This window comes from Carya illinoinensis, chromosome 6, assembly GCF_018687715.1.
Source record: "Carya illinoinensis cultivar Pawnee chromosome 6, C.illinoinensisPawnee_v1, whole genome shotgun sequence".
Classification (NCBI taxonomy): domain Eukaryota; kingdom Viridiplantae; phylum Streptophyta; class Magnoliopsida; order Fagales; family Juglandaceae; genus Carya; species Carya illinoinensis.
The window spans coordinates 35,353,729-35,374,494 of NC_056757.1; the positions used below are offsets into that span (position 1 = coordinate 35,353,729).

The 20,766-nt window shown below is 33.7% G+C and overlaps 3 protein-coding genes across 3 annotated transcripts; 1 reads left to right on the forward strand and 2 right to left on the reverse strand.

The window, feature by feature from the left end:
* Nucleotides 1-160: 160 nt before the first annotated feature.
* Nucleotides 161-2,600, reverse strand: LOC122312967 (probable pectinesterase/pectinesterase inhibitor 20). Its single transcript, XM_043127653.1, has 2 exons — nt 1,290-2,600; nt 161-1,175 (listed from the first exon to the last, which is right to left on the reverse strand). Exons 1-2 carry the CDS (start codon nt 2,284-2,286, stop codon nt 481-483), a joined length of 1,692 nt encoding a protein of 563 aa, XP_042983587.1. The 5' UTR covers nt 2,287-2,600; the 3' UTR covers nt 161-480.
* Nucleotides 2,601-5,580: 2,980 nt separating this feature from the next.
* Nucleotides 5,581-7,709, forward strand: LOC122312886 (hemiasterlin resistant protein 1-like). Its single transcript, XM_043127556.1, has 5 exons — nt 5,581-5,729; nt 6,212-6,271; nt 6,463-6,546; nt 6,669-6,847; nt 7,388-7,709. The coding sequence occupies exons 1-5, from the start codon at nt 5,708-5,710 to the stop codon at nt 7,484-7,486; spliced, it is 444 nt and encodes a 147-aa protein (XP_042983490.1). The 5' UTR covers nt 5,581-5,707; the 3' UTR covers nt 7,487-7,709.
* Nucleotides 7,710-9,334: 1,625 nt separating this feature from the next.
* LOC122312454 (gamma-glutamyl peptidase 5-like) lies at nt 9,335-14,246 on the reverse strand. Its single transcript, XM_043127063.1, has 4 exons — nt 13,656-14,246; nt 10,216-10,368; nt 9,900-10,067; nt 9,335-9,803 (listed from the first exon to the last, which is right to left on the reverse strand). The coding sequence occupies exons 1-4, from the start codon at nt 13,968-13,970 to the stop codon at nt 9,660-9,662; spliced, it is 780 nt and encodes a 259-aa protein (XP_042982997.1). The 5' UTR covers nt 13,971-14,246; the 3' UTR covers nt 9,335-9,659.
* Between the last annotated feature and the right edge of the window lie 6,520 nt (nt 14,247-20,766).

Below are 20,766 nucleotides of genomic sequence, written 5' to 3' on the forward strand. Positions count from 1 at the left end.
AATTTTTTCTCATCGTCGTACTTCAGTCAAATAATATAATATTTTAATTAGTTTTATTTTTCAATTATTTAAAATATATCACATTAATAAATATATTTAAAATATTTCAATCATGTTTAAGAGACACTTAATACCATACAATTAATCAATAGAGTCCATAAAAAAAAAAGAAATATTTCTGTCTTATTATATTGTTACGAAATTCTACAATTTTTGCATTAGCTTTCATTATTTAAAAACAAAAAAAAAGGGCAAATAAACCAGTTCATAAGTTAATGAAAAGCACTTCATTGGTCAAGTGCAAAGTAATCCTCTTGCCTGGCTAATAATTCACAATTACAGGAGTACAAATTTAAATCAAAATTAAATTATTCAAATGTTGTGTTCCAATCTTGAATGAATGATTGAAACTGCCAAGTGCCAAGCTTTTGACAAGGAGAAGCCGCCAAATATATGTATCCAAGAAGAAGTTGCTCCTGGCTATATTAAGCCACCAGTGTAGGGCACTCCTGTCCGAGGCAACCAGTTTTCCCCCAGTAACATATCAGACGCAGTGAAATTGACAGCATCCGTGGTGCTTTTAATCACATGACAACCAGGCCATGTCACTCGAGCTGCAGTGTCCGATCCAGGTCCTGTGTTGTTATATTCAGCATAATACAAGGTGCTTAGTGCAAAACTTCCATCCCATTCACGCCAACCAGCAGGATTTATCAAACTATCCATAAAACTCTGCATGAAAACTGTCCTCGAGTACTCCTTCCATGGCCTTCCCAGGTATGTCTGAGTATTTGTATTACTGGAGGCCAGGTCGTCGGCGGCTCTAATCGTGCAATTATGAATGGAAGTACCCGTGTTTTGATTAGGGTCGATTCGCCCTTGTGCTGTTATAGCATTGAATTGTCCACTCATTGGCAAACGGGGATATATGTTGCAGTTCTGCAGAACAACCGCAGCATTTCCAAAGATGAAATCAACTGTACCATAGATATCGCATTCTCGGTAGAATTGCCTGAGAGAATGTGTGTATAAGGTGTCTTGGTACCCTTCAAAGCTGCAGCGATAAAATGTAGACATATCGGCTCCATTCCTAACTGCCACTGCCTGGTGCTTTATTGCTCCGGCAGTGTTGCGAAAAGTCATGTCCACGGCTACAAAACCTGTTGCAACCACAGCTGAAATGGCGGACATGAAAATCCTTGATCAGATTCCCTCCCATGTTATACAAACAGTTAATTAGTTCAAAAAATAAAAACTTGACATGAGAAGAATATAGAATTCTTAGTTACCAAATGTTGCGGAATTGAAGGTTGTCCATCCATCAACAACGCTTCTGTTGCCTGTGACAATCGTCTGATTGATGCCATCTCCAACCATTAGCAAGTACCTCTTGCTCTTAGGAATGGACACATTCTCATCGTAAACACCCGCCGTGACATAGATCAAGAAATACCCATCAGTAGGGTTGATTTTGCTTGGAGCTGCATTAATGGCATCAGTGATGTTGGTGAAATTTCCGCTTCCATCTTGGCTCACGACCACAATGTCAAACACGGTAACCTGATCATCCACCGATTGGAGAAGTTTCCTCCCCCTCACGGAGTCGTAAATAGCACGAGTCCGACTAGACATTTTAAAGGGTAAGCGTCCATTTCTGAATGTGACGTGTTTCCTCGTGGGCTTCCATGTTACGTTGCTTGGCACCCAACCCTTGGTGAAGAGGGCTAGCGAAACACTGTACAGCTTGTTGTTATTGGAGATTGTGCCCAAAAGCCCATTCGTCACACTTGAAGCTGACCCCGTTTCTTTTAGGCCATCTAAACAAGTTTGCTGGTTGGTTAGAATGGCACTAAGAAAGGTTTGGAGCCTGTCTGCTTCCAAGTCGGGAAGAATCCAACTGGTTCTATTGACATTCTCAATGGAGCCTGACAAGAAATCCATGTTTAGTCCGGTTAGAAACCGGCAATCTTGAAGAGCGCTAACTGTGGTTGTGGACAAAGAGGACCCGCGTTGAAGATATTTCTCCAGCAGGTTAAAAAATGTACTGGACTGCGACAGTGATTTCTGGATCGAAAATCGGCCATAGCCATAGACGTTTGAGGTCCCGTTAGGGAGCAGAGATTTGCAGAAAGAAGGGTATGGGGTGTGAACGCAAATGCTTCCTGGGGAGACTGTTTTGTTTGGGTTATTGTTGCTCTCTGCAGCATAAGATAGAGAGGCAAAGAAGAAGGGAAGAAGGATAACGAAAAAGGGAACTGAGATGGGAAAGAAAAGTTTGGAAGCCATTGATGATGCTTAGGAGAGAGGTTTGAAGATAACGTGAGTGGAATGCTGGTGATATTTATACACGAGGGAGTGACGAGCTAGGGAGATCAGAGATATATAGCTAGTTAGCTAAAACCTTAATAAACAAATTGCATGTTGGCCGGCCTGTTGAATTTGGCGGATGGTTCCAATTTCTTGAGCATAGGGTACATTACTGTTTGCGAAGTGAATCTGCATGACTTTGTCAAAACGCGTTAGATTAATTTGACCTTGAATCTTGATCATGTTAGTGGATGCCTGGAAATCATGCGAAGAAGAAATTAGATCAGGGGACGATTTGTGAACTGACGGTTTTGATTATACACACACACACACACACACACACACACACATATATATATATATATATAATATAGTTGGATGGCTCGTTTTGTCAATGAACCGGTAGGTGCAACCTAATGTATTCAATCCAAATTTCGAATACCAAACTTGTCGGAGCACTTACAAAATTCATTTTCTTAAGAACTAAATCCAAGCAAAGTCCCCAAGTTGTTAGAATTTATAAATCAAATTAAAAGGAAAATTGCCGTTCTTTCATGACAAGTTTAGGGTACTACTAGATTTTAAACCTATTATCCACACAATGACACAAAGACTCTACTTGTTGCACTCAAATTTAATTTAACACATTTCTCTTCTTGCCTTTCTACACATCTTGAAAATGGCTTGCAAAAATCATCGCTTGTGGTCCGAGTGAAATTCAGTCAAAAAAGATGGATAACAAAAGAAGAAAAAGAAGCAATCAAGAAAAAAAAATTAGGTACAATTTTATTTAGGTGAAGGTGCATATAAATTAAGGTCGAATCTTCGTCCGACGTCGGGAAATGTAGAGTAATGTGGTTGGAATTTTTGCATTATTGTAGTCAACATATTCATTTGTCGTTTGACCCGCATTGATTTTATGGTAATTAGTTCTGTATTAAATTGGTCATTGTTGACATGGTGATCATTATTAATGGATGGTTAAACTAAGTATTTTATTCAACAAAGAACGGATAGAAAGGGAAAATATAAAAGAAAACAAAAGAAAATGAGGGAGATAATAATGCATGCAGCTTTTTGCTTTTTCTTTGTGAATAAAATGTGAGCAATGGTGATTGAGAACTTCGACGCCATGAGTGAAAGATACATTACAATGAATCCGCTGACGTTCATGAAACTGAGCATTAATTAATTATAATATTTAAAAAAGTAAAATAAAATATTTAGTATTAATTAATTTCGTTCCAGCTTTTAGCTTTTTTCACGAAAGGTAACGTCGAATATCCGATTAGCATTTTTCACGAAAGCATTCTCTCATATCGACCGACACAGAACGTACGTAACTGCGTGAAAGTACTGGCCGGCTAGAGAAATTGCTAGTGGATGATGCACCGATCCATATTAATGCATGTTTCCAGACGTTTTAAAATAATAAAAAAAATGTTTTTCTTTTATATATGTTAAGAGTCAATATCCATGGAAGTAGGCAGCTTCTTGATCAATAAGAAATATTGCTTTCAAAATGTAGTTAAATTTTGACCTGAATTCGGCAAAACAAAGAGTCAAAGTTGTCGTAAACTAGCGGAAAAGTTTGAACATGCAGAACATGACCAATGGATCCTGGATATATATGCATATGCTTTCTGTCATGGTTTGGAGGGACTTTTGGAACAATGGATTCTTAATTATTAGTTCAACAAAGAAATTAATCTTGCACCAACGACTCCTACCTCGTCACTGATCATGGGGTCCCGACTCCCTTATAATTATTGTTTGTTGCATGTCCAGTATCGCATCAAAGAAAATATATTGGGTTCCCATTGGTACTGTTTGTATAATGTTTTTTATTTTTCGGATTAATACATGCATTTACTTGCTTATAACCAAAAAGTTGCAAGCCAAATTTAGTAATTTACTGTAATTTTGTTGAATTTGTTACGGGGTGCTGACTAGTCAAATTTTAACTAAATTTAATATAGTCAAATTCAATAGAATGCACAAAAAGTACGCAAAAATAAATTATATGTAACATTATTCTTTTAATTATGACTAGTTCACTACAATTACTCTAACACCAAGTATAGCACTGTCCAAAACATGAGTTTGCAAATAAATTGGAGCATATATACAATAAGAATGAGAATATGAAATTTTTAATTTCAACCGATAGAAAGCTAGATCAGCTGTGTACGTACGTACCAAGATCATTGATCAATATTTCAGCCGATGAGAAAACGCTTATAACGTTGATGTATCATGAGTACGATTAGCATTATCGTATATATTAACTACAAGAAAGTTGGCCTTTTGTGTAGTGAAAAATGTCCACAAAATCCCAATTTACAGCCGCAAATTATCTTCCTTCGCTGTAGACTCAACGCAATGATTCATCTCAAATGTTTTACACACTTTAAAAGAACAAGCGTACGATGAAAAGAAACTGCAAATTAAGCAGCTATTTCATGATACATACATATTATTGTCACAAACACTTGCACACTTTAAAAGAACGGCACTCCCTAACAAATATTTTACATTTTTAGTCGCATTTAATTCAAGTCCCAACTAGCCGTCATGGCAAATTAAAGGTTGAGTGTGCTTGATGCAGATAATTTATTGTTTGGACTTATAACATTATTAATCTATCTCATCTTATTATTATATTTTTTTAAAATTTTTACGTAAAATATAATAAATAATTTAATTTTTTTAAATTTTAAAATAATAATATTAAAAAATAATATTATAATAATATTTTATTTAATTTTTAATTTTTATTTAAATTCATCTCATATCTTCTCACTGTCTAAACAACCTGCCTAGTTTTGATTGAAAGGTAATTTCACCTTATTTTAACTCATCTCATTTCATCATTATAATTTTTTTAAATTTTTACATAAAATATAATAAACAATTCAAATTTTTTAAATCTCAATTTAATTTTTTTCAAATTTCAAAATAATAATAATAATATTTTATTTTTTATTTAAAATCTTCTCATTTTATTTTATCTCTAAATCTTATCCATGGTTTTAGTCCTCGATACATAAACTAAATATCTAAATAAATAAACAAATTAAAAAAATATCACACGGTTTCCAATTTCCAATGAACTTAGCATGGATATCCTCCCATGCATCTCTCATAAATCCTAGGGCTAGGACAGAGACACTTGTTTCTATCCGGGTACACGGAACTTTTGATATCCATAGCGAAACACGTCAAGCATCATCGATTTACGGTTCACCCCAGCTACTAACAGGTCAAAGCGACGTCGTTAACCTCGCATATTCTGAAAGAATTATTCCGTTCAAACTATAAATTATAAACTTCAGGTTTTGGGCATCATCTCTCTACGCTTCTGGAATTTTCACCCCTCTCCGCCACCGCTACACGAACCATGCCTCGCCGAAGCTCCGGTGGTGAGTGCCTTCATTATCTTTCTTCAGATATGTGATCCTCCTTTTCAATATACATGGTCTTTTTTAGGGTTTATTTCATGTTCCTCTTCATTCCTGCACAGTACAGTTTCTAGGACAGTACTTGTCTTCGGTTCCATTGTTATCCCAGGGTTTTGTTCTCTTCATTTTCTAGATATTTTGAAATTTTGCATTTAAAATTTGCTCTTTTTTTCACATTTTGTAGGTAATTTAATGAAAGGGTGCTTATTTTCATTCTGTCTATTTTTTCGCTTGCAATTTCGGCATAGCTGGTATTGAGTTTATGTCGAGCTTGAAGATTGTGCCTTGAGGAATAAGGATTTGTTGCATTTATTTTTTTGATTAAATATATTTAACTGTGGATCTGTATGATATGATAAGAACATCTGAGTCGACATAATGCTTTCGTTTTCCCTTTTCGTTTTATTGCTTCGACTTCCTAATGGTTCCGACTTCCACTGCAGGAAGACGTGCTTCCCGTGCACCCCCTCGCCCTGCTTCAGTGCGAAATCCACCTCAGCCAGGTATTATTGCTTTAAACTATGTATGCATTACCAACGAGATCTTTCTAAGTGTTTAGTTTTGTTTGGCTACCTATACCTTGTTCACACTTCATGGTATTGTTTTGGTCTCTGCACGCTGATTCATTTGCTTGTCTTTCTATCGAGTCTCTTCTGTCTGATTACGTGTGTGTATAATTTTTGTTTTGTTGCAGTTAACCATGCTCCTTCTCCAGCTCCTGCACAGGCTGGCAGTGGTGGATCCATTCTAGGAGGCATTGGTTCAACCATAGCTCAGGGAATGTGTCGGAAGATTAATGCTTTTGTATTAGGATATGTATTATGTTTTGTTTCACGATACATATCGTTGCCTAGTCATTTCAAATGGGAGCTATTCTAAATTTGTCGTCTCTAATTACAGGAATGGCTTTTGGCACTGGAAGTGCAGTGGCCCACAGGGCTGTGGATGCTGTGATGGGTCCTCGCACTATTCAACATGAAACTGTGGTCTCTGAGGCAACTGCTGCTGCCCCGGCTCCTACTACAAACAGTCTTAGCGGCTCTGATGCATGCAGTATTCATTCCAAGGCATTCCAAGATGTATGAAATTCTCTACTCATATAATTACTTGTTTACAGAAGTTATCTGGTGGTATCTTTTGAGATATAAGAGTAATTTTTCTTCTCTTCCATACATGTTGGCAAAAATTGCTCATATATGTGGTCATAGATAAGGATTCAATATTTTGTCTTGGCAGTTGCATTCTGCAAAATCTTCTGGACTTAATCTAGAACATTCACTGCCTACTGAGGTTGTGACCTACCATCTTTAGGATTATTGTTTAAAGCTACTAGCTTTCCTATATTACTGCTGGAAATTAGCTGAAGTTCTGTGTCATAGGAGCTTGTATAGAAATGAATTAGTCTGTTTCTTCATTCTAGTATCTTGAGAATCCAAGAGTTTGGTGGGCAGTTATAAGTTTCATGTCAATTTTATTTTCTGAAACCTGTTTTTTTTTTTTTTTTGGGTGCCTCTATGTTTTAATATAATTATTTTGATATTCCATGGATATGCTTTATAAATTTTAGAAGTGGAAAGTTAATTTGGTGGTAACTGCTCTTTGGTTTTGTTTTATTTTAGTGCTTGAACAACTATGGGAATGACATCAGCAAGTGTCAGTTCTACATGGATATGCTGGCCGAGTGCAGGAGGAACTCTGGTTCTATGTTGAATGCCTAATCAAATTCCCTTTGCCATTTAATGGAAAATTTGCACCACATATCCTAATTTTATGTTTGTGATGATGGTGATTTGGTACTCCAGTTAGGGTTGAAGATTTTATGTCCTTAACAATCTAGAAAGACTATAATGGTTCTTTATTCATTCACCTCTTTTTTATTGTTGGAAGGGGAACTTCCAAAACAATCCTATTCTGATTGCTGAAATCTTGAGGTTTTTACTATTTTCTTTTCCGAGATTTGCTTTTGGGCGTAGAGCTCCTTTGGAGCGGCTCTCTCATCCTCCCAAAGGTTAGTTTAGACAGTAGTTTATCTCAGATATTCTATGAAAAAATAATGTTAAAATATTGAATAATAGTGAAAGTAGTAAAAAGTAATGAAAATCATGTGAAAAGTAATGATAAAATAATAAATTGTAATGGAGTATTCTCATAACAATTATCTAGTATTCATACTAGTGATATTATGATGACATATTGTAAATCAAGAGTATTTTTTATGAATTTAATTGATGTGATTGATTAAAATAATTATTTTATATTAAAAAATTAATTTAATAAATTATATTAACGGAGTGCGTAAAAAATACATAATATATATAAAATTTTTATAAAACTTTTGAATTAGAGGATGGACCATTTAGAGAACAAGGTTCCTAATGGACATTGTTCCCCACAGCCACGGGATTAAATATATTTTACTCTCTAAAAGTTGCTTTTGGTAAATCACACGTTATAACATGGACGAAACAGTATTACTGTCAGTATATATGGTACCTAGAAAAATAACAATCTACCACATGCACAATCACAATAGATAAAGACTGATCTTTGAAAGGGAGAGGTAGCAGATACTTCCAATTTTGATGTTTCCTTTTTCATCCAAAATTTTATATAAATATTGGACTAAATTAACATAAAAAAAACGTGAGAGGGTAGAGCGAGCGAAAGATTGTGTTCTTTTTAGTAAATTAATGACATGAAGGCTGGTTAGCTCAGGAAGGGGCCTCCCATGCAACAACAAGAAGTCAACAATGGCAACAACGTTTCCTACATTTATAGCTTAATCTGATTTTCGTCTAAAATACGTACGTTGCGAACTACTATATATAGCACTATGTTTATATATGTCGGTGCCCCCAAAATGTTGTGAAAAATATTTAAGAGATAGTTCGGTTATTTTGTCACAAAATTATGAAAATAATGATTTTATATTATTATTATTAAGAATGGGCTCTCAAAAGCCTCGATCGGCCTTCCTTATAAGATGTTGGTTTTGTCGAAAATAATGTTGTTAGTTGTAAGAGAAATGATATTTACAGTCGTGATTATGTAAGCGACACACAATCTCTTTAAAAAAAGTAAATTAATATAGAATCTACATGAAAAAAATTTAATTTTTTAATTGTAGATCTCACTCGTTTTCAAAGCGATTGCGCAGCGTTTACATACTTCATGACTGCATATAACATTACTCTAATTGTAAACAACACAGCAACAATAGCAACAAGTAAAAACATAAATGCATGTATGTAAAACGCCATTTAAAAAAAAAAAAAAAGTAGATTAGATAGAACTTACATTTTTAAATAAAAAAGTTTATACGTTAAATTTTTATATACTTTTTATGCAGCCCATTAATGTAATTAATTACGTTATTTTTTTAATATAAAATAATTAATTTAATTAATCACATCAATAGAGCGTAAATAATACGTAAAAGTAAATATATGTTGTAAAAAATGACTGTACATCATATTTTTGTTTGTACTGTTAATTCGTCTAAAATTGTTATGAAATAGTATTGTCAACACGCCCAAATAATAACTCAAAAATAAAACAGTTAAAAATAGACAAAAAAATAAAAAGATCTCCATTACAAATATGGGACTAGTTTGTAAATTTCTACTTTCTCGCTATGCACGAATTACAGTTCATCAATAACATCTTGATGAAGATGATGCCAACTCAGAAAACAGCTAGCTAGGTAATTAATTAAACTAAATTGCCTCCTAATATTGCAGCTATATATAGTGCTAATTAATTAACTTTCATAATAGCTATATGTATAGCTGATGACTGCCTGCCTTATCACACTACTTAGATCTCCCACTCGATCTTAATTCCTTCTACTACTTCAATTCCGTAAGAACACGATCGAGTACTAACTATTAACTAATATTTACAATTTTCTTTTATTGATCTAACGAAGTCCATTCCAGTACCCTTGAGAAAGCTAATGCACAGTTTCTTCCATGCCTCTGCATCCGGCTCATGACCTTTCCCCATCTTAGTTCTCACCTCCTCAGCATAGGATTCCTGCATAAAATACATTGCCAAAACAATGTTATTCTCCGAATATATATATATATATAGATATATAATAGTTGATGAGACGGATAATTAAGGACATACCACAATCATATCGCATTGGAGAAGGCGGTCAACGAGGTGAAGAAGAATGTCGGGTGTGTACTCGGGATGACCTTGGATGCCCATGAAATGATTCCCATATCTAAACATCTCGATTCCTGTTTTCTCAGACCATGCAATCACCTCAGCCTTGGCAGGAAGTTCCAGGACCTGACATGCATATATATATATACATGTAAGTAGATATGTCACATTAAGAAAACATATGATTAATTAGTACTTGTGCTTGCAAGTGTCGTTCCTGCTAGCTGTCAGGTTACAAAGTGATGATATTTCGCTTCCATTTAGATAGAAATACCTCGTCTTGGTGGCATTCGATCAGAGAGAGAGTTGCAGGAATTTTCAGAGAAGACAGGAGCTTTGAGGAGGATGATAAATGGATTGTCGTGACTCCAATGTCCCAGCCCGACATGTTCCGACCTGTCTGTCCTCCAATTGCACGGGCTAGTATCTGATCAATATCGTAATTCATTAATTTTTACATAACAAATAAAATTTGTTCAAAAGCACGAGGCTAGTAAATTATAATTACAGAACAGCTATATACAATCACTAGAGTACGTAGTTCATTAATGTAATTAGTCATAATAATTATTTTATATTAAAAAAATAACACAACTAATTATATTAATAAAATATATAAAAAATACATAACAATAACTAAACATAAAATTTTTGTTATATAAATATTTACAAGTTACAACAAGAAAATTGATCCTTCTACCTAAAATTTAAAAAAATAAATAGCCCTAATGGAGTATCTATCATAAAAAATTATCCATTAATAAAAGTAATATTTCATTGGTCAGAAATTATGAAAGTAAACGATCGTACGTCATACGGATGTAACGCAAGTGCCAAGGCATCCTTTTCGTACTCAAAGAGTGGCCCGGTCACGATACAATACATCTTACTTCAATTCTATTCATAAAAAAACAAGACATATCATTTCCAATATTTTACGACGTCGGGGCAGTCCCAGATCGAGAATTAACTGCCCCCACCCGCAGAATTGATCATTTGCAGCCATCACGTTTTAATTTCTAAAAGAATGATATATATTGATTTACAGCCTACGAAACGACAAATGCTGTGAGTCACTCATGCATAGAATGAGCCTATCTGTCTATATATGTGCTCTTGTCCACGTTGTGAACATTGATGTAGAAACGATAATATATTTTAAAGTTTTGATCTTTCTTCAAGTCTTATCTTTTGCGGAACATTATGGTGTTTAATTCTCTCTCTCTCTTCTTTTTATGGGACATGGTATTTACTCAATATGGCTATCTATTTATTTAATGGTGCAAAGCGTAATTTTACAAAGACAATAGTAAGGGTACTTGAAACATGCATGATATTCAAGATTTTCACCTTACTAAATTAATATTCTTCACGTGACATTCAATAAATTTGGCTTCCCTCCTTGTCACTCTTTGACTGTTAGGTTTCAACAAGTCCTAGTCACGCCCAAGATATGGTTACATGGCACATTCATCAATTATATCTTCATAGTACTACTTCATTAAATAGTTTTCACTATTTATATATCGTTTCAATTCTCATTATCGAATGATATGACATCAAATAATTGAAAACTAATTATTATATTTCACTTAAAAATCTATCATCGAATGCTACATAATAGAATGATAAGAAAATTGATGATGAATAGATTTTTTCAAAAAGATATATTACTCTCGAGCCAAATATCTTTTTTATTTAAAATAAATGAACGAAATAATAATTGTTATCAAAACTTTTAACATAAATTGATTTCAATAACAAACAAAAACTAAATAATTTTCACAAAAATTAAAAAGAAAAAGACCTCTCACAAACATTTCAATCCAAACATATTCTTGATGAATTTCATTTTTTCAAACTCTGATAAAAGAAAAAACAATTCAAAAAATTCAACAAATCTCGCCACCTAACAAAATAAAAAAAGAAACCTATGGTTTTTCACCAAAATTTCAAAATTAGAACTCACATACACAAACACCCTGCTCGACTATCATCCCGAGGATTGAGATTCACTGAAATTAATAAATAAAAAAAAGGTATAAAGCCAACAGAGACACGACAATACATGTAACATGAACCCTAAAAACCTCGTACAACACACGCCTACTTCCCTCATGAGTAGACTGGGTCTCAAATCTTACCCAAGCGGTTTCAATTTGCAATTAAGGATGGCTCACATGTATAACATGGTAGTCTCCGTCACCATAGCTCACATAACTTCCAATATCAAGCTCGTTTGTATTTAGAGTGTTTATCTTATTTTATTATTATAATTTTTATAAATTTTTACAAAAAATATAATTACAATTCAGTTTTTTCAAATTTTAATTTAAAATTTTTTAAATTTCAAACAAATAATATTTTTACAATAATTTATTCAACTTATGTGTGTAATCGGTTCGATTCGGTCTAGTTTTGGACAAAATTTAAGATCAAATCGATATGCACCAATTTTATATTTTTCAAAACTGATTACCTTTTTAAACCGGTACTCTGATTTTCGGTCTAGTTTTTTCGATTTTAATATAGTATAATATATTTATATAATATAGTATATTATAATATATAATATTATAATGATAATATATTATAGTATATTATAATATATTATAATATATTGTAATATATAGTGATATAGTATTAGTATAACTATTAATATGTATTATATAATATTAGTATAACTATTAATACAGTAAATAAAAAAACTATTTTATATATAGTTATATATTATATATAATATAAAAAATTAAAAAATATATATAAATTGGTCTGGTCCGGTTTTGAAAAAAGAAAAATCGAAACCGGACCGATTTTGACCAAATTTAAAAAGATAAAATTTGGATCAAACCAAACTCGATACCATACCGATCACACCGGTTTAGTCTGATCTGATCCAATTTATCGGTTTATTAATTTTTTTTAACACCCTTAATTCAACTTGAACTAAAAGTCTCATCTAAACCATATTTCATACTTAATAATCGGTTGCGAAGGACACATCCTCTTCTTTGTTGACTAGACATATATAATATGATTTATAAAAGAATTTAAAAATGAAATATTTTGAAAAGTGATATCAACGAGAATATATATTTGCACCAATTTATAAATAGAAAAATTAAATATAAAATTATACTTCATTTAAAATGTAATTTCACAAAGACTGAAAAAAAAGGCTATACTTTCCGTCCAAACGTGGTCAGCGTGACAGTGACACTATAACCGGACCACTGGCACATAAATTTCTGTGCGACGGACCCCGCGACAACCGGCTCGACTTTTTCAGTTTCATCTCTCTCACCCTCTCTCTCTCTCTCCGCCTCACACAACTGCTGCAGTGGCGTGTGCTTTTGTTTTTGGCCAGTGAGTGAGATATTGTGGCCAAAAAAAAAAAAAAAAATGCTGAAAAAATCATTTACAGATTGAAAAGATCAAAATGCTAAAACCCAGAAACTAAAAAGTAGAGAGAACTTTTGATATGGATAGATAAACAGCTTGGGTTTCCCTTTAGATCAGGAGTGCTTGGATATGCAATGTGGCATCCATCGATTTCGAGTGCAACAGACATGGGTGCATTGGGTGGAAGGTGGAGAATCAATAGGCTGGCACCAAATCCCAACCGGAGTTATTTAAAGCACGCAAAAACAGAAAAACAAACCACTAATGGCCGAATAAGGAGATTAAACTATGAAGACAAATAGAATTAATTACCTGGTGTCCAAAGCATATCCCCAGAACTTTTTTCTTCATGGAGTCCAGTTTCTTCAACAGATTCAACAGTTTACAGATCCAAACGTCGTTTCCATGCGCATCGTTGCAGCTTCCGGTTATCACAAACCCATCAAAAAGACCGATCTCTTCGTCGTCCGGGAACTCGCCGCAGGCCACGCGGTACATTTTCCACGTCTCGCCTTTCTCGGCCAGCATTCCCACGAACACCTCAAAGTACCCTCCGTACATCTTCTTCACGTAGTCCGAGCCCTCTGCGCACAGAAGAACGGCGAATCTCTTCCCACCCATTTCCATTTTCTCTCCCCTCTCAATTCTGTCTCTCTCACTTTCACTAAATGGGGGTTTTACAGAGATAGAGAAAGACAAGGAAGAAATACTGTTTCGGGCTTTCCCTCTCCTTCTCTATCTGTAAATGTCCTCTTTCTAACTCCAAAACCCAACTCTGAAAGAGAGAGAGAGAGAGAGGAGACTGATGATCGAACTTCTCAAGAGAAATATAAAGCGTTGAGGTTGTCGCTCTCTCTGTTTTGTTTTTTTTGTTCGGAGGTTGCCACAGATGGACAAGAAGGAAGCTGGTTATAAACTGGTGGTGGGTTCCAGAAAGGGTAATCTTCGGCCACCTAATTACAAGCGTAGCCTCGTCCCCCGATTGATCGTTTACCAGAATTACCCTGGATGAGAAAGCTAGGTAAGCTATTCTTTTTTTTTTTTTTCTCTAGTCAGCTAGGTAAGCTATTCATTTCTATTCAAATTACCATCGGTGACAACCTCCGGACGGTTTACAGTAATGAATGAATCTGACCGCATTCCTGGATGGATTAGGACTCAGCATTGTACCTTGCTTCAAACTACGTACAGTTGGTCCCCTTCTTTTTCGCACTAAACGACCTCACTTCTAGATTTTTTTTGAAAACACCTCACTTCTAGATTGGATTATCTTCACGCAAACCAAAAAATAATCTTCCTAATCAGGCGTCGGTGCGGAGTGAAACATTAGTCGAGATGATTTCGTGAGAATAATAATTAGATATTTTCAGCTGACTTCGGACGGAGGATAAGTTAAGCTGATTTGATGTTAAAAGTTAAAAATTAAATATAATATTATTAAAATATTATTTTTAAAAAATATTATTATTTTAAGATTTAAAAAAAAAGGTTAAATTATTGATTATATTTTATATTAAAATTTTAAAAAATTATAATAATTAAATGAAAAGAATTGAGATGTATTTAAAAATCAAATTAGTCTTTTGTGTTATGATTATAAAATAGACGCAATAGTTAAATAAGGACGGGTCCATAGGGTGTATATATACACATATCTCTATCTATTAAAATATAAAAAAATTTAGTTGTAAGCATGATTGTGTAGTAATCTATATATTAATTTAATGTGATTAATAAAAAAGTAGATATTATTAAAAATAATATTAATTTAAATTTTAAATATAAAGGAATCAGTATTAGTACATAAATTAGTATGCGACTTTATTTATATGTAGCAAAACTCTTAAAATATTTGTGCTTAAAAAAATTGCACTAAATAGGACACATAAAACTGGAACCAAAGTTGGTTAAATTTTCTTCAAATCCTAAAATGTAACTTATACAAATTATCTCAATGCACCATGCTCATGATTATTGATTGGCATCTCTATGGATAGCATTAAATACATTAAAACCCATAAACTCAATGCTATAGCCTGTAGGACCTTCTCCACATGCCAGTAACATAAACTTGCTATTATTATCAAAAAAAAAAAAAAAACATAAACTTGCTATTGTACAGAACCTAGCATTTCTATACTAGAATCAAATCCCTTTTTATTTATTTATTTATTTATTTTATATATATATATATATTGTCCAATCCATTAAGAGAGAGAGGAAATCAGGCTCGCTGAGTCGCAAGACCTGAAAACAATTTTATGTATGCTCTTCACACAATTTTATGTATGGACTTTCCCTATCCATCCCTTGCTAAGAAACAAAACATAAACATCGTACCATCAGAATCCAGCAAGTTCTTTCATTTTCTTTTCGGGGCAACCAATTAAACACAACGTAATAGACCAGAAAAATACCTAAAAAAATACATCTTGGTTCTTTGAAGAGAGAATAAATAGGGTAATTGTCTTTTGAAAATCGCACATTTCAATCTCAAGACACCGATTAAAGATGAAACAATCATAAAAAAATGAAAAAACAATCATAAAAAGAACGAATGGAGAGTGAGACAAACGGACGGAGGGAAAAAGAAGGGAGAAATTAAGAGAGGAATGGTGAGAGAAAAGGACGGAGAGAGAGGAAAGAGACAGGAGTTAAGTTTTGTTCCATTATTGTTATAGAGAGAGAAAGAGCATGAGAGAAACGGAGAGAGAGAGACTCATCAGCTTGGGGAGGAAGCGACGGGGCGACTGTGGGAAGTGGCAACAATGGGCACATCATAAAAGAGAGAGAGAGAGAGACTACAAGAACGAAAGCCAAAATACCGGGATAGGAGAGAAGAAAAGAAATACAAGTCTAATTTTGAAATTGTGACATTTTGTGGCAACAATAGTCGCCGTAAAAGGTTTATTTGCACCACCCGATTTTGGCTTCCATCAAATATCGCTATAAAAGATACTAAATCGTAGCAGTAGCAATAACTTTAGAGAGAATGCTTTTCCGGCGGACTTATTAGCCATTTTTAATGGCTAATTTTCTATCATCGAATGTGATCATCTTGTTACAATAGCTTAATTCATTTTCCACAGGCATTTTTTGTGCGATCAGTCCCATATTTTTCACCATGGTGTTTCTTAGAAAAAAAATTTGTGGAAAAATACCAAATTTTTTGTAGTGTATATGCAAAAATTAAAATTCAATAAATCAATTAAAATTTGTATATTTCTTAATAAATGGTACTATCCGGCCTATTGCTTGATTGTAAAATGAATTGTCAAATAATTGTGTCCATCTATCCTAATTCTTTTCTTAATTTTGTTGGTTTGAAATTATTTCATCAACCATGTACAATTATATGTCTTCCTAATAAAAACTAGTGCATGAACCTGCGAAGCCACATCAAGGCCCTGCGTTTGAGTGGTTGTAGTCACATATCACCAAGTCATCAGCTGAGTGATCAATTTGTAAGAAGTAGACATGCACAATTCCATTCTAGCCGTACTCGAAGTTTCTAATTTGTCTTCTTCTTCTTTTTTTTTTTTTTTTTGAATCTTGATTTGTTTTTTGTTTTGCTATTTTTCATTGGCCAATGATATTCCAACCACTACTTCGAAGCTAGTCCACATGAGTGATGGTTTCGATCGACTTTGATTGGTGGAGTCTGATTATGATTATCCTATATATTTTGCCCATATATCTATTGCGGGTTCCTATTTATAATACCAACAAATTAATGACGTTGTGATAACTAGCTGGAAAACCACTAGGGAATATCAATTCTAATTACATATTATATATATAAATATCCTATATATATGCATGCATGATGCCATAATTAAGATTAAAGTTCTTTGCAATATATGCAGGTTGATAACTCCTCCATTAAACTTTAATGCAACTATCTTCGATAAATATGAATTAATGCAAGAGTACGCAACTTTTTGTTCAACATTATATATCTTTAATTGGTTCCCCTCTTATAGCAGGGAAATGAAGAAATGAAGTTAAGGCTGTGTTTGACTGCTGAGACCATCTCAGATTAGTCTACTATTATTCACAAATAGTTTCTTATTATTCACTATTATTTTACTACTATTTATAAACTACTTTACTATTATTCATAGATAATCTGAGATACTTTTAACATCCAAATGTATTTTAAAGCTTTAAAAATTAAGAAATATTAGACTTGAAAAATATTCCCAAAAAATTTGTTTTCTATAATTAAACTTGTTAGTGTTGATGTGATATCTACGATTTATCATATGGAAAATACTTTAGCTAAAAAGGAATTACAAAAATGTAAATTTATAAATTGATATGATTTGATGTGATATGTCAAATTTTATAATTATAATTATTATAAAATAGATCTAATAAATCACATGAAATGACGTTAGTTTGTGACTTTATTTTTATATAATCTCTTTGTATATATAATATTTATCTTATCATATAAAACAACTTCAATTTATAAATTTTATATTTTCATAATATGCTTTTAAACTTAACATTTCTTTTGTAGATAAATATGTTGGTCTTTCCAAAAAGTAAGAGAATTAAAAGGAAGAGAAGAAGATGAACGAAGGTGGGCAAAATGGTAATTGAGGCACAGACATTATAATATTGAGGGCACTGTAGCAAAATTGTGAATAGGCAAAAATTGTATGGGGGCGGGCGTGGAAGATGCATGCAAAAGAAAAGGATTGCTCCCAATATTATAAGAGAAATGCTTTTTACAGTCGGGCTGGGGAGACGCTGCGGAGTCGTGTCCGACGTGGCACCAGTTTTATTGAAACGGTGCGTTTCGTCAGGTAGGGTTAACCAAGCTTCCTCTCTCATTTTCACCAGAATCCCAAGCGTTTCTCGTGCTCTTTCATTTCTTCCCTCCCTCATTTTCACCAGAACCCTATTTCCCCTTTCCCCTTCTCTTCGAATGCGACTGCTTCGATTCCATCTCGTTCTCCAGCTTCGAGTCGGCCATTCCATTTCTGAGGTTATTTTGAGTGTATACTTCTCTGTTTTTTAGGTTATTTGTGGTGTATATTTCTGAGAGAATCTGAGAGAAATAGTTCTCTTCGTTCGATTTCACCATCTCGAACCGTGGTAGTCTTCATCTGAGAAAATCCAATGTCTGTTTCTGAGGTTATTTTGGGTGTATATTTCTGTTGTCTTCGTTCGATTTCACCATCTCCTTCCGTCGTACTCCTCATCTGCTAAAATCAAAGTCTGTTTTTGAGGTTATCGTGGGTGTATATTTCTGTTGTCTTCGTTCGACATGGGCCATCTCCTTCCGTCGTCGTCTTCATCTAAGAAAATCCAAGTCTGTTTTTGAGGTTATTTTGGGTTGGGATTTCTGTTCTCTTCGTTCGACACGGGCCATCTCCTCCCATTTTCTCTTCATCTGAGAAAATCCAAACCCTAAAATTTCTCCAATTTTTCCCCGAAAACCCTAACCCTAAAGTTTCCCCAATTTTTTTATGCAAAAACCCTAACCCTAATTTCCCCTTTACCCGAAATGCCTAAAATTTCCCTAATTTTATCTCCAACAGCCTAACCCTAAAATTTCCCCAAAAACCCTAACCCTAAAATTTTCCCTTTCCGAAATGCCTAAAATTTCCCCAATTTTATCCCCAAAACCCTAACCCTAAAATTTTCCCAATGTTTTTCCGTAAACCCTAACCCTAAAATTTCCCCTTTTCCCAAAAGCCCTAAAATTTCCCCATTTTTTAACCGGAAACCCTAACCCTAAAATTTTCCCTTTTCCCCTTTTTCCTAAAACCTAACCCTAAAATATCCCGACATGGTCTTATTCTCGAGATGACTGATTGGCCTAAAGCTTGGTAAGCTCTCTAACCCGTGTATTTGAAAATGTTAGCTATTTATAATACAATAGGTTCTCTAATATTTGGCATCTGATGATTTGTTAATGCATTTGTAGGTTTGATTGAGTGTGCAAGAACCCTGACTCCAATCATTTCTGTCTGGTTTGGATTGCTACATTATTGTGTTTGAATTTGAGGAAATCAGTTCTAATATTTGTTTTGGATTGCTACATTATTGTGATTTAGTTTAAGTAAATCAATTATGTTATTTTGTTTGGATTGCTACGTTATTGTGGTTCAAGTTAAGTAATGTATTTTAACTTAAGTAAATTAGGTATGTTTTTGGGTTTGGATTGCTACATTATTGTGTTTTAATTTACGTAAATCAGTTTGTGTGTTGGTTTGGATTGATACATTATTTTGTATTAATTTTAGTAAATCAGTTTTAATTTATTTAAATCAGTTCTGTTTTTTTATTTGCATTATTGTGTATTAATATCGAGGTTCATGTTAATGGTAGCTTTGTCAAGTTGGTTGATGGTGGCTATTGTTACTCCATGCTATTTATGTTGCCCAGATGACTAACACAAGAGGGGGGGTGAATTGAGTTGTATTAAAAAAAATTAACAATTATAAATCAAATATATAATATAAAATATAAACAAAATATGAAATAACAATAAATATAAGGAGTAAGGGTAAGAGAGAAGCAAACTCAGTATGTTAACGAGGTTCGGCCCCACTGCCTACGTCCTCGCCTCAAGCTACCCCTTGAGGATTCCCAAATTCACTATTCAACCTCCTTCAGGTGGAGATAGAAACCTATTACACCTTTGAACAACACCGCTACAAAGGATCCGTGTAGAACACCCTCTACACTTGCAATCACCTTACACGTGGTGATTCAACTATTCCCTGTGTAGAATACTTTCTACACACACAAGGGTTATACACACCCTTTTTCTGATACAAAAGCTGATAGTGGGTAGGTTATCAGAAAACACTCCTCAACGAGTGAAATAAAAACAATACAGCTCAAGCTATATCTCTCAAAATGAACAAGGATTAAGGCTCAATATTTAGAGAAGAGAGAATGAAAGCTTTGAATGAATGTTGTATGCTCTTGGTGTTGTCAATGTGAAGCTCTCAAATGATCTATTTATAGGCATATGAGACTTCATATTCAAATTTAAAAAGATTCACATGTCAAAGACAACATCATTCACTTTTTCAAAAAATTCAAATAAAAGGTTCTTCTTTTTCAATTGTCAAAGACAACATCATTCACTTTTTCAAAGAATTCAAATAAAAGGTTCTTCTTTCTCAATTGTCAAAGACAACATCATTCACTTTTTCAAAAAAATCAAACCTAATCTTTTACTTTTGGCATATGACAAAATGAGCACACTTTCATTTTCAAAAAATTCAAACCTAATCTTTTACTTTTTGTATAAGTCTAAAAAAGCATCAATCACTTTTGAAAATATTCAAATAAAACATGCACATGTGAAAGATGACAATCAATCATCTTTAATATTTTCAAAGTTCAACCCTTTAATCAAGGCATGCACATGCAAAAGATGACAATCAATCATCTT